A 15133-nucleotide genomic window follows, 5' to 3' on the forward strand; every position below is an offset into this window, starting at 1 on the left:
CATCTTCTCATCAAATTAGAGAGATGAGTAAACTGATCCATTCCTAAAACAAAATCCACCCTGATTCATTTCAGTACTCAAAATTGCTTACGCAATTCTCTCTTGGACACGCTAACTGTACACAGGGGTTGTAGGATAAACCATGACATCAGGGAAATGCCCATCTAGCTGGCATTCATCAGCAGTCCAAACAGTCCAGAGCAGATTTATTGGCGCTCAGTGGTTTTAATTTAACACTTAAACATGGAGAGAAATGGTCCTCCTGGACTTTTTCTGACCAGCAATAAAGAACCCCATATTCATAACTTTCATGATGGCCATTTTGGTAAATGGGAGGTTTGGGGGTCTCCTACCTCTGTACATACGAATCCCTAGGGCAGGTTAAAAACAAAATGGGCTAAGTGACAAATTTGCCTTCATGTAGTGCCTTGCATAACAGTGAGGTATCGGGTGTTACTAGTTGTGGAGCCTACCGAACTGTGAGACGTGACTCCAATAATACCGTAAGGGTTTTCACCTTTGGCCATTTTAAAGCCAATGATTTTGACAAATTGAGAAAACCTTGAGGTCAGTTGCATAACTAAAATTATTTCATGCCTTAGAGACTGCCACTGAAAGTGGTAAAAATAACGCAAATATTATCTTTTCCAAATGAGATCACCAATAAAAGGCAACCATTGAGTCATTAGCATCTATTGGTGATTATCTTAAATACTTTCACAAAGAGATTAAACCATAAGAAAGAACATAATAGCCCTTTTTATGATGTGTTTACCTCCACTCAACCAATTAAACAGTTGTTTCCACTCAGGATGTCATTCTAGACAATAATATTAGTCCATTAGAAGAACGAATAAACTTTTTAATACCTTAGAGTGAGTAGTACATGACACAAAGCTGCAATGAAGCCACTACAATAAATGCCACGAACAAGAGCACCATACGCGCGCCATTAACACATCATGGTCAACCCTCAGTTGGATAAATGCCTTGATGATGACCCTGTGACCTCTGGGTCAGGGGGTCAAAGGGGTGCTCTCGAGGGGGGCTCAGCCTAGCTGATTCATGCCAGCAACGGCTAGCTCTCCCAGGAATGTTACGTCACTTGGTTGGATGAGGAAATGGAACAATGTGTGGCGCTTTGGGACAACCCTGGACCTCAAACACACTGATTGAATTTAAAAAGTGTATCATAGCAGCCTACAACATCTGTTTCATGCTAGGGGAGCTAATTCCTTTTTTGATCAAATAAAAATCAATCCGAAAAGGCTCTGTTGATTTCAGTTGAGTTTTGTATAACAGCTTACACTTACTGCCCGATCCCAGTATAAAACAATGCGAAAAAACGACTGTCTATTTGCATTATTTCTGTGGTGACGTGATGACTTCTATTTGGATTGCAGGCAGGTGGAACTGTGCAAGTACTGTGCAAACTTCAAAGGCCTTTGTGTCCTGCAGAAATAATTGTTTTGAGTTTTACTTCTGACCCAGAGCAAGGAACACAACAGAGAGCTGAAAAGCCCCTTTTTAGGAAGTCCATACGGTGATCATTACTACATCTGTGCAAAGCAAACGGACATGGGCTAGACTATAAAAAGGACATTTGCATCCATAAAAATGTCTTGTAGTTTGACAGCAGTCTCACAGTGATCCAACAGCGGAGATAAACGCTTGAAAGGGTTTTGTTGACTGCAATCACCAAAACAGAGGAAAAAAAATTGGTTTAGGCTCCAAAATCTGGTCTCGGCTCCAAATTAGTGGCTGCAAACAACATTTTTACAAGGTGTTCCCTACACCTCAGAGAATAGTCACATGGCGTGCATAGTGGCACACACACAAAGAGACGAAGGAAAGGGAACAAACAGTCTTGTGTTTCGTCTTTTGTACACTTGTGGTTCAGCTACTGTTCAGCGGGTGGCAGACAGTGCACCTGGCTCCCGGCCACCGATCTCTAATCGCTTCCACCTGGTAACCACGGTGACCGCAGGAGTTGAGAACACAATGGCACATACAGACTTGTGCTTTTCCGCTCGGATGTTTTGTTAGTGCTTTTAGGGCATTCATAACACAAGAAATCCAACCAAACAAAAAACAGCTCTGATTCCTCAGCAGTTTACCAAAAGCAAAAAAAGAAAAGTGTGATTGCAAGGAGGCAGCCAACAGGTGAGGGGATATTACATGAGCTAAGCGATTTCTGATGCTTAACTTACACAGATGTTCTTATCAGAAGTGATTGCAGGTACTGCTTCACAAATTTTACTTACAGTAAGTGTCACGTCTGCGGTCAAATATCAAATTTTTCGACGGAAAAGAGGGAATGAGACAGTGCAGACTATGCATTAAACAGTGCATTAAAACAGTGCACTAGTCAACGGCTGTTGGAGCCTGAGCATTTAAGCTCTTACACATTACAAAAAGGTTGTTCAGCCATTGGTGTCATCAGGGATTCATTCCATCACTGTCGTTGTTTATAGTGTAAACAACGAGCAGCGTTCCAGAGACACTGAAACTCCCCTGGGATCAGCAGCAATCCCCCTCTCTTTTCATCCGTGCAGAGACCACACAGCCACTTCATAACGCTGCACTCACACGCCTGCCAACGCTGACACATGCCACCACAGGCTTGACTGATACCAGGCCATGATGGAAGCCATTTCGTATCTATTCAAAAACACTGACATACTTTTTCCCGCGACCTCATGTGAATGTAGTTAGTGTGGTGTGTGGCTCCACAGAATCCAAGGTACAAACCTGTCTTAAAAATACTGAATATCCCCATTTGGTTTATTTCAAGGAGATGTTAACAGAGCAGGATATTACGCCACCAACATATCCACCACCCACTGTCAGTTTGTTTTAAGAGACATTAAAGGAGATCAAAGACTGAGCATTTTACACCAACATATCTGGCCTTTGTCCTTTCTGTCTCTTTTAGAGAAAGGAGGAAGGAAAAGAATTGTGTGGTTAATGCCTTGCCTCAGTTTCCAGTAGGGTAAAAAAATATAAGTATATAAAAACATATTGAGCATTATGTAATTTTCAGTCATGGTTGAGGAACCTGGCTCCTGTTGTCATCCATGACCTTTCAAACATTTATCTTGATAGGACAACTGACACTCACAGTAAGTGGAAATTATGGTTTCAAAACTGTCTGCTTAACTTAATAGTACACGTCTGGCATAGGCTACATTGAAGAAAAAAATACATGCCAGGAGTAACACCAAAAACCACAGCAAAAAGTTATCAACGTTATGTAATCTTCAATTTTAATGAGGAGTGATGTTAACTGTTCATTTTACAGGGCAAAAATTAGGTGGCCTGAACAAACAGCATGTCATTCGTCACCTCTAAAATAACTGTGTGGTTCTAGAGTCTTGCCCAGACCAGTTGCCAGGTTACTCTGGGATGCTCGATGGGTGAGCGGAGAACAACAAAAAAACACACACTGTGGAGAACCCGGCAGGTTATAAAGGGCGGAAAATGAGTCAGCGCCCAGCTGGAAACAAACAGGACCAGTGGATCATGATGCAGACCAGGCGTGGAAGTCCTGCAAGGACAGGAGAGTGACTCAAGTCTGGCTATATAACGTTAAATTCAACCAGGAAGCACAAAAAGCAAAAACCAAAGAGGAAAAAGCCCAAAGCTCCATCTTCCTAGGGGATCAGTTAAAATATGCGAGTGATCACATCCAAGTATTGTCTTTTCCGATAAAACACGTGGGCATGGTGCACACATCTTCCTTGACATGATCACATCGGATTGGCTGCAGATGTTCGAGTGTGTGTCTGTGCACAAACAGATGATTCAACTGACCAATGAGAACAAAACGACAACAAAACCCCTTCAGCTGCATGGGAACGCCATGTGACCGAAAGCCCATGGTGCTAGCCATCTTGGCGCTTATGGCATTTGCAGGCTTTGAGGGTGATGAATGGGGCAGACACACAGTGTACTTTTCTGATGTCTTAATGAGGCCCAAGGAATGACAACATGACACCCCTCTGGAGACTGCAGGCTGGTAAAATAAAAACAGGTCTATATTCAGAGAGGAATCCAAGTCCATCCAAGGGTGGCACTTATGTCACAGGTGAAGGTCTAATAAAGAAATGTGCAGAGGGTTTAGTTCAACAGCTTGTCACTGGCGCTAGCCACAACAGCCTGAATACACAGAGAACACCCACACATACACAGGTTAAGACAGCAGAAGATAATCAGGGAGACAGGGCTTTAAGAAGGTTTAACTATTATTAAATGTGCTCTGGTAGGATTGCCAGTTGCCTTACTGGTGAGTCAAAGAATGCAGGAAGAGACAAGGGCTAGAAATCTGTCAGGAAAATGCGTAGGATGCCTAGACAACATTGCTCCCCATGAGGGAACATTTAACATTTATTCAATGTATTAAGGTTGTATTAAGGTTAATGACTGTTATACTTGTCATTTCAGCCCATCATAAAGGACACACCACAGTGTTTTTGTTTTTTTTCCACTGAGCTAAAAGTCACCTGCATGTGGGTGTAAGTCCACTAACTGCAATCCAATACGGCACCAGGGAGTAATAATCACCAAATTCTATTCAAATTAGTACAAGACACAAAGGGAAGAAAGGCACATGTGCGATACAAGAGGGACCTTAACACGGAGGAGTTGTCAGAAAATAGCTGCAATTACGTATTTCCAGGGAACGCGTGTTAAGAATTAGGTAAGCGGGAAAGTGCAAGCTATGACGCACTCTATGACATGCATGAGGCATCACCGCCATTTATGCCCTTTTGGCATGCGCTGATGCCATCTGGTCTTGGCAACGATATTAGCTTTGTCGGATTACTGCACCAGGGTTATCTGAACCGAATCGATTTAAAATTCACATTTACAACAGCTTACGGTCCAGGGCCTTTCATGTTCCACTGCGATGATTTAACTGTTCCTATCTGGATTTTTAGTTTCCTATCGGCTCGGGTATCTCTGAAAGACTATTCAAAACTCAACGAACCATGGCGTGATAAAGCAATGACTTCACTGTCAGCTCTGGAAATCTGCAGTTCTCACATTTTATGCTGCAGGCAAAGTGAGTATGGGATTTCAAAATTACAAAGAGATTCTGGAAATGTTACATGAAGTCGTCTTTCAACCATAAAACCTGAAAAGGAGTCACATTGTTTAAAGAAACTAATAGAAAACAGGCCATAAAAAAGACATTGTGTTTCTAAAGGGATGAGTTTCTTCTAAACAAAATAATTATTCGCATCCACTGTGCCAATTACTCACTAGGGTATTCCGTTTCTTATTTAAATCCTCTGCGCTTGCTGCGGAGGACACAATCAAGCTTATTATTGCAAGATGGAAAGCAGCGACTGCATGAGAACGAAAAAAGAACACAGAGGGCACATGGCTTCTTTACTGGCAACAGCCAATGTGCAGTGCACCCATGGAAGAGGGCAGTGTAGTCGTCTGCTAAACTGTAAGCAAGTACTGAGTTGCATCGGACTGGAACCTGTAGTGGCAGGAAGAAAATGTTCATCCAAATATTGCTGCATTCCAGAAAAATGACACACTGTGGACATTCGGAATACAGGCAAAAAACAAAAACAAGAAAAAAAAGGCTTCTTTTTTCAATCTTACGTAAGAGCCGGGACTGGTAAAGGACATCCTTCTTTAAAATGCCCGGGTGTGTTTCCTGGAAGATGATGCTGAGCAGACACACACCAGTATGTGTGTTTTTCTAAACTAGCCCCAACTGACCGGCACTAGCAACGGAAAAAAGCCCAGAGTGGACTCCAGGCAACCACATGTCTTGGGCAGGCGACAGCATCCAGGGTGTAGTGGCTGACCATTCAGGATACATTCACGAAGCTGACAGGGCTAAAGGTCAGCAGTAAACAGAACTATTTCACAAATTTGTTCTCTTATTTTCCCCAAAGTTTGATTAAATTGTTTTCATTGATTAGCAGCTAAATTTTACAGTTTTCAGTTCACCAAAACAGCCCCATGTGTACGGTTTAGGTTTTTTCCAGGCAACCACATGTTCTGGACAGATGACAGCATCCAGGGTTGAGTGACTGACCATTCAGGTTTCATTCACGAAGCTGACAGGGCAAAAGGTCAAGATTCAAAAGAACTATGAGTCAAGCCATTTCTCTTTTATGCCCAATTTGGGTAAAATTGCTTAAATCACTAACAGCTAAATTGTAAAGTTTTAAGTTTACCAAAATAGCTCCATATATATGGTTTAGCTTTTTGTTCAGCCAACCACATGTCCTGCACAGGCAATAGCATCCTCTTGTTTGCCTCAATTTAGTTAAAATTGCTTTCATTGATTCATAGCTAAATTTTATGGTTTTAACGGTCCCATGTACACTGTTAAGATTTTTTTTTACTTTCACTGTATGGAGTTAACGGGCCCCTTTGCAGAGTGCAAACAGAAACACAGGGACCTGGTCTTTCAATACCCTCTGTGTGCATACTGTTGAAGTGAGCTCAGACACCTCAGCAAATACAGTCTTTACCTGTTACTGTACACAATATAATTTTTATTTCATCAACTAAAGTAGTGGCCCAAAATAGACGCCTAAATTGTTTTAAATTAGCTCCTGGGACTGGATACTGGAGGGTGTCTGGGAGGTAATGGAATGAATGCAAGCAAGGTGAGGGAGAAAAAGAGAAAGTGCAAGAAAGTAAAAGGAGAGTTTAAACAAAAAAACTGTGTGTGGAGTGGACAGGCTGTTTGAGTAGCGCTGGAAACGCCGTTTTTTTTCTGGGGGTGGATAATAAATCTCTTGGGACAGACGCTTTGAAAGCGTTTCCTGCATTTACCAGACATTGCCTAGCCCCCCTCCTCCGACACACATACACACACATAGCTAACTCTTTTGGGAAGACCAGGTCCTTCCACTGTCATTTTCCACTGTATGAATTACTATTATGGCCAATATTAGGGTCTCATTCGCCTAAAACAATTTCTTAAGAGATTGATCCCCCTCCAACATCTGCTTTCTTTCCGATGTCCTTACAATACAACAGACGTGAATCCACAGAAAGGATAATGCCAGTGGGATATGCACACACCGAAAATAAAAAAAAGACTGAGTAAGGAAACGAGAAGCAATGATGTCACAGGCATTCTTTATGCACGGGGGCGGCCAACTGTCTATCGCTCGCCAGGAACGGCCGCACAGCAATCTACAGTAAGCCACGAGTCTTAGTGTAAACTCCACTCATCGCAAACCCTCACTGAAAAATAATTGGATTTCAGAGGCAGGGAATGAATGGCTTTCCTGTGTCTTTGGTAGTACAGGAATACTCCTGTCAGATTTTGTACCAAAAAAATGAAAGACACATGAGTCACTACAACTGGTTATCACCAAAACACAGTTTTTTTAGTGAGCCAGTCAGCAGGCACAAGCACCAAGATGAAACAGCCCTTTTGGCAATTACACTAATCACCCTGATTAAAAACTTTAAGGTGCGGCTTCCTACAGATGACTCACCCCTTCTAATAAAGCAGTGTGAAATACCGTGGCTTTTACTCGTTAAAAAAAGCTCAGAGGTTAAGTGTGTGGTAACACAAGCAGAGGCAAACAGTGCAGTAAAGGACCATTGTTGGTTTTGTCCGAGGCACTGCAGCAGCGGAGAAGAGACAAAGTGTCCCGCAAAACTCCTGAACACCTGATGAGTGTAGAAGCACTGGGGTGGGACCCTGAGAGGAGAGAATACACTAGTGAGGAGAAGAGGAGAAAGCGAGAGCATGCAAAGGGAGGGAGGAAGGAGGAGAGAGAAAGAGGGAAAGAGAAAGGAAGCATGAAAGAAAGGGTGGGAAGGGCCTGACGCCCCAGGGGTGGGGTGGCGGGAGGGGGGGTCAGTGACTTTGAGCCCAAACCAAAAGGGGAGGTGCTCTATGCATTTGGGGAAGATATTTAAGATGCCACCACACCGGGCCTCAACCAACAGTCAAGAGCAAGAGACTGAGAGGCTGAAAGAGAGAGAGAACAATTCATCACTGACGAAGAGTCTTTGCTGCCACCTCTACAAGTTCCAGCTTCTGACAACTTACCTGACAGAGAAAATCTCTCCCTCTTTGATTTTTTTTTTTTTTTAAAGAAAGCACTGAAAGAGGGCTAAAATCAAGGAGACAAATCAAGGAGACTCTCAGAAGAGCTTAGATTAGCACAACTTAAAGAAAAGTTGAATTTCCACATCTCAGTGTACATCACACTGTCTACCAAAACCATGCAGAAGTGGGTGAGAGTATCTGTGGCCGTGCTGCTGACATGTCTGCTGCTGAGTGAGGCATCTGCCCAGGGGTCCCTGAAGAAGCGCTTGGCCCCACCAAAACCCCCGAAAGGCCAGTGCTGTGACGAGGTGCGCTCCCTGAAGGTGCAGGTAGCGAACCTGACCAGCCTGCTGGAGGAACTCAGGGGCAAGCAGGAGACGGACCTGATGACCATCATGCGACAGATGATGGAGCTGGACCAGCAGAGCCGGCGGCAGGAGGAGAGGGTCACCGAGGCCGAGAGCAAGTACTCTGAGATCAACAACCGCGTGGAGATCATTCAGTTGCAGGGCTCCCAGGCGCACACGCGCACCTCGTCAGGTAAGAGGAAGACACGTGCATCACATCACACACACACACAAACATACTCCAGGGGCTCAGAAATGTGAAAAGTTAAGTCTAAGGTTTGCTGGAAATGTACAAATAAATTGTACTAACTTTGGGCCTCAAATGTTCAGCCAAGAATTATTCATTGTAATGTGTCTAAAACCGGCTACTGTCAAAATTCATCCGCATTTAGTTGGTATCTGGTGTTAATTCCCATTCATGACACAAACACATTTTTATACTACACACTGCCAGTGTAGAACACCCTGCATGTCTCTGACATAACAAACACAGACCTGATGTTATAGCTTCTGGCTTCAAACTGTTGCTTCCAATTTGCTACATTTTTGTGATAATCAAATTATAGTGCAGCAGTGTTTGCTTTTGAGGAAAAGGATGTGAAAGAAAAGTGATAATATAGGCAGCTGTATGGACATTTGGCAGTGGGTGGATTTCTGAGTTTATTGTAACTAATCAGATGTTTTCAAAACTAATTTTTGAAGAACTGCAAGTGGACTGACCTAGACCAGATCCTCGGCAGAAACATAAATTACAACCACTTCTGTGCACTGGTGATCTCAATTAAATAAACTGTAATCAGATCCCTTAAGATTTACTCTAAAGCCGATACTTGCTTGGCACAGAGCTTTTTCAGACTGATGAACTCAATTAGATGCAAAGATAACACGCACAGGCACAAGCAAAAACATCAGCTGGGGCTTCAGTGTCCTCTCTATCCCTCTCAGTTTTCTTCAGGTGCTGAGTGGCATTTGTCCAGGTGTAACCACCACACGCCCAGGCAGGGTATATATATCACCGCTTAACTCCCTGGCGCTACTCTGTCATCTCACAGCCACAGGAAATTTACTTTGCCTTTCGTTTTCCACGACCATTCTCTGCTTTCACGGGCCATCTGCTTCGTCTAGGCTCACAGTGAAAAACGGCACTGATCCGCCCGCGCACAGTACCTCACATAAAAACGACGAGATATCCAATCCCCCTTTCTTCTTCCAAGAGAGCCAGTCAAATGGTTTTAACAGTCACAGAAATATATCTGCTCATTATCCCTCGTTATAGTGAATAGAGCCTTTATCTGAGCAGAGAATGGGGAAATGATTTCCAGTGAGTGACTGAAATGCTACTCAACAGAGGAGGAAAATTTAAATACAGAACGAAAGAAGCTCATGTTTAAGCTACCTGATGTTTTTCCCCCCGTACTGTATGGCCACAATTACAGCCTACTGTCTGGTACAAGACACTAACGATTTTTGGAGGAGGTTTATCATTTAGCAGCATGACATCAGCGGCAAACCCTGCATTCCCCTGTACCCCCCATTCCACCCCTGTCCAACTCAAGCTCAGCTCATGCCAAAGGAATTCCAGCAGCACATGCAGTCAATAACCTGTTAACATATTTTCGTGGATTTAAACATTGTAATTAGACAAGGTGCTCCCCTAACTCTCAGGCGGGCTGCTGGGAATGTCCGATGATTACAGTCTCGGCCCGTCTGGTGCGCAGTAGTCGCCCCGTGTCACGTAAGCAGTAATTTGTACCCATAACCTGCAGCCTGCTGGTCCGCCAATACAACTCAGTCCCATCAAGCAGCAGTCATTCCGACGGAATGCCACTTAAGCTACAACAGGCTATTAATCATTTCCCGCCAAAAAAGGCAGTAGTTTAACGGAGCGTGTCGCAACGCTGCACTTTAATACCCAATTAGCCAGCCGTCGTAGCAGTCTTCAATGGTCTGCAGTGTTGTTTCTTTGTTGTTGGCACAGAGAAAAAGGAACAAAATCTGTTTAGGGAATTTGCAAATTACTCAGAGCCAAGGCAGCTGAGAGAAAGAGAGCTGAGAAGCTATTAGGCGAGCCAAAGGCAGAACCATGGGAGTTAGTCGGCCCTTGTTTTTGGCAGGAATAATTAGCTGTGCTGACATCTAAAATTTGCAAGATTAGTACATTTAAACTATGTGATCAACACCTGTTTTTAACAACCCACTCTAATCATTCTGTATGTTTCGTTTTGTTTTTGTGTTTAGAGGCCCTCTACGACTGTGCATCGCTATACTCCAGGAACTACAAGATCTCTGGAGAGTACAAGCTCCCGGCTGATGATTACCTGGGCACACCTGAGCTAGATGTAAGTAAAATACAAATAGCAAAACACAATCCTATGGAGACAACTCCTAATTGTGAACACACCAACTAAACCTATTTCCATTTTCCTACTGGCTGCTGTACTGTAGGTGTACTGTGACATGGATACCAATGGCGGAGGTTGGACCGTCATCCAGAGGCGCAAGGTTGGCCTGACCAGCTTCAACCGTGACTGGAAGCAGTACAAGAAGGGCTTCGGCACAATCCGCGGGGACTTCTGGCTGGGCAACGAGCACATCTTCCGCATGACGCGTCAGCCCACCACGCTCAGGATAGAGATTGAGGTAAGGGAACGAGGATGGGAGGAATGCAGGAGGACATTCTTCTAAGGCTGGCAAGGAATGTCAGACCGTTGGAATGAAAACGTTACAAAACGGAAATCCACAGAGACTAGAGTCAGAGACTTCAACAGCGTGACATTGCAGAGGAAAGATCAACCTGAAAAGTCTCTGTGTTAAAATGATTGAAATCTAAGTAGCTGACAGAGACAGCTCTGTGAAAGTTCATAACAAACACAAGCATAGTTATTCGATCAGTGAAAACATGCAACAGCCCCAGTGGGAGAATTGTTAGTGCTTAGAATTACTTGCAAATATGAGACAGTGCCGCAGAGGAATATTAAATCATTGTTATGACAAGCTGTTGGATGCTAATATTTCCCCTTACTCGCAGGATTGGACTGGAGAGACTCGCTACGCTGAGTACGGCTTTTTCACCATCAGCAATGAGCTGAACAGCTACAAGCTCTTCATTGCCAACTACAGCGGCAACGCTGGGGACTCCCTGCGCTATCACAACAACACCAACTTCAGCACAAAGGACAAAGACAATGACAAGTGTGTGGATGACTGCGCTGCACTTCGCAAGGGTGAGTGATGAGCCACAGACAGCACCCACACCATTAAGAACTTACAATCAACACAACATCGAGGCCTGCAGATACCACTGTTAAGCTAAAATTTCTGTTGTTTGTTTTTCTCCCAACAATTAGGTGGCTACTGGTACAACTGCTGCACTGACTCCAACCCAAATGGCATGTACTACCGCCAGGGCCAGCACAACAAGCACAGCAGTGACGGCATCACCTGGTACGGCTGGCACGGACCCAACTACTCCATGAAGCGTGTGGAGATGAAGATGAGACCTCAAGACTTCAGGCCTTAAAAGACTTTTATCAAATGAAATAAACAAATGAATGACAAACAAATGAACAAAGAAACATACGTCTTCATGGCACAATGCTAAGTTCAAGGGATTTTCGACACAGCCCTGGTAACAAAATGTAAAGCCAACCATGCCGCTTTTTTCCCATATCTGGGAAGTTCGTTTTTATTTGTTGTTGTTGTTGTTGTTGTTATTGAATGCAGTACTTCTGGGATTTGAATGAATGTGTGATGGACCGTGTTTGATTGTAAATGATGGGTGATTCTTTTGTATTTATCTTGAAGTGTATAAAAACTTTGGCTTTTATGAAAGCATTTTTTACCACTGTTCTATAGAACTGTTTTATAGTGTGTTCTATAGTGAGTTTTGCCTTGTGTGTATTGTTTGTGTGTTTTATACGGTACGTCTATTTTTATTGTTGTTTCTAAAAAGACTATGTAGTACTCACCCAACTAAGAAATGCTCCGAAGCCACCATTATTACCAAGCCTCTGTGTTCAGTTAGAAAAGGGACGATAAACTGACAGGTACAGAAAAGATTATATTTTGTTCAAAAGTGTGTAAAAGTAAGTGTTCAAAACAATGTAGACTGAATGAAAGAAATACAAATGTTTGTAAAATGTGTACAGTTCTTTATAGTATCTCAATGGATGATGATTCTAAAAATAAATTTGTATTTTTAAAAAAAGATGTCTCTTGCTTTCAGTAAAAACAAACACATGCAAACAACCATCAAATGCCATGGGGTTAATGGCAACGAATTTCACACTTTCCTGCCACCTTACAAAAACTGTTGGATAGATGCCACATGACCAACTCCATCAAGGTCAGACTGTTCTCCTCACCCATTCTCAGACAGCTGTTAAGCTGGCGTTCAATGGCCGAATCACAAGGTAAACTCCCACTCCGGCGGGCATGACTAGACCCTTTTGTGTCACCCCTCTGTCAAAACACACATAACCCTTGCTCAGACATGCCACATGCTATTGGGAGACATTTTATATTGTTTACTCTAGAGTGGCGAACAAACACAAGACGCATGCACACAAACAACTCGCACGCAATGGGAGGAAACAGTGCACCGTACTGCAGGATGGGGTCAGGGTTTTCAACTGCTTTACATCAAATAACAGCATGCATGTAAATTGGTAAGGCTGAGCCACCTAATAAGATTTACTTCAGACCATTCTGATTTATGACAAATATTTTTTGATTTATGACAAATAATTTATGATAAAATGATTCATAGAAATGAATGTATTGTTAGCAGGGTTTGAGGTATAATGTTCTCGCCATTGATGGAGTTTCATTGTGGAAACTCAAATGTGTACCTTCATGATTGGCATATTTACTCTGATGAAAGCCAGACTGGGCAGAAGCAAAAAATACTTCTGCGAGGTGGCAAGAAGCAATTAATCATTTACAAGAATCCTGAGCTCTCGGCCAGAGCAGAATTAAGTCGTAAATTCTTACACTGTTCCGTTGAAAAAAGAAAACTCCTCTGAGAAGGAGTACACTTCAGGACACTGAACTAGAATGGACTTGACACGACATTGAAGGATTCAGTAGATTAACTTCTCTCAAAAAGGGCAGAAAAAAGTTTTAAATCCTTACACTTTCCTGTTCAGAAATATACTCCGGTGACAGGAAAGTGCAGTAAACTAGGATGGACTTGCCGTAGACAGTGACGGATACAGTAGATTGCCCTCAGAGCATTCATCTATGTCAGCGTCGCTCATATGTTCAACAGGGCCGTACGCCAGAGTTCTCAACGGGTCGGGTCAGCCCGACAAACCCGACGGGCCCCTTGGGTTCGGGCCGGGTTCGGGTCGAAAATATAAGCATATGGCTCGGGTCGGTTCGGTCCGCGGGCTCAATCTTTTCCGCCCAGTGAAAAAAAAAAAAAAATCAGTTCTGCTGTTTACCGTGAATCATGGCGAATTTCCCCTTGATGGGTCAGTAAAGCTAGGCCTATCTATCTAAATATATGTAGGCCTGCGTAACGAAGGTCTGGCAGGCTGCTGCATGCAACGTTGCGCGCAGTGCAGCAGTAAATCACAAGGTACCGGAATGCAAAACAAACATGACATCACAGCGATGATGAGTTGGACAGAGGTCCCTGAACGCACAGAAAAACTACACTGGCTACAATTACGCAAAGGAATAAAAACGGGAAAAAAAATCTTAGATGCAATTTTAACAATATTGAGTCCAGCTCATGGAACCTTACTTTTGCTTCTTAATACAAGGGACGGTTGTCAATCCAATGGCTATTTTAAACAACAGCCATAGTAGCCTATTTAACTACTGTAATGACAACAACCAATATTTTTAGTTTGATCGCTAACTTTATGCTTAGTAGTCTCAGCAAATGCAGTGCATGGAAATTATGTTTATGAGGTGAAACGAAACCGAAGCGGTCTTCTACTACATATGGAAAGGACAGTGGCTTTCCAATTAGGCTATCCTTTCCCCGTATTCACACAACGTTGGCATATGCGTATTAAACGTTAAATCCACGCTTTGTTGGCGACTTTGTTGCATATAATTTGGCTAATCCGCATGTGCTGTTGCGATATGCCACTTCACTATTTAAATGGCTCGTGCACCGATGGTAAGCGAGCGGCAGCGAAGACGGCGATTTTTCCGGTAGACTTGACTTTTCACACTGACTGTCTGCTCGCGCTTCGGTCTGGTTGAAAATCCCCCCAGCCAATGTTTTATTTGGAGCGTGTAGGCCCTGTTTGAATGAAATATCACATTGTCTTTGCTGTTTTCGTGCTGTTTTCGACTTGTAAGCAACTGTCGGGAAGGAAAGGCGCGCACACACATGGGAGCGCTCGCCAGCCGAGGAAGATCTCATCCTCTCACCTAGGCTATCTGTCTTTTTTGCTACATGGCTTATCCATGCATCAACCGTAGCCCAGGTGCCACTAGAAATTAGTAGGCTATGTCCAAAACCTTGTGTGCCGACCAAAATTTGATGAATCTTTTAAACAATGTTTGGCACAACCAGGCTTTCCATCTCATCCGCGCATATGAACAAACAAGGAGGGAGGGGCAACTTCACGTAGCCTACATTTAATCAGACACTCGGGATGGAAATGTAGTAAGCCTACATTTAGAAGTCAAAACAAAAGGTGGATAGATTGTTGTTGCCGTGAAGCATGAGGCGGTTATTGAAATCGCGCTGTGGATGATTCTGCTTAAATAGCAAGAA

At 43.3% G+C, this 15133-nt stretch overlaps 2 protein-coding genes across 3 annotated transcripts in view; one reads left to right on the top strand and one right to left on the bottom strand.

Moving 5' to 3' along the window:
- Positions 1 to 15133, bottom strand: part of mtor (mechanistic target of rapamycin kinase) — a 167099-nt gene that overhangs the window by 90993 nt on the left and 60973 nt on the right. The gene's annotated exons all lie outside the window — the stretch shown is intronic.
- On the top strand, positions 7931 to 12595 carry angptl7 (angiopoietin-like 7). The gene is made up of 5 exons (XM_063208914.1): positions 7931 to 8587; positions 10633 to 10733; positions 10840 to 11034; positions 11423 to 11618; positions 11742 to 12595. The coding sequence occupies exons 1-5, from the start codon at positions 8224 to 8226 to the stop codon at positions 11912 to 11914; spliced, it is 1029 nt and encodes a 342-aa protein (XP_063064984.1). The 5' UTR covers positions 7931 to 8223; the 3' UTR covers positions 11915 to 12595.

The sequence above is a fragment of the Engraulis encrasicolus genome, chromosome 10 (assembly GCF_034702125.1).
Source record: "Engraulis encrasicolus isolate BLACKSEA-1 chromosome 10, IST_EnEncr_1.0, whole genome shotgun sequence".
Taxonomy (NCBI): Eukaryota; Metazoa; Chordata; class Actinopteri; order Clupeiformes; family Engraulidae; genus Engraulis; species Engraulis encrasicolus.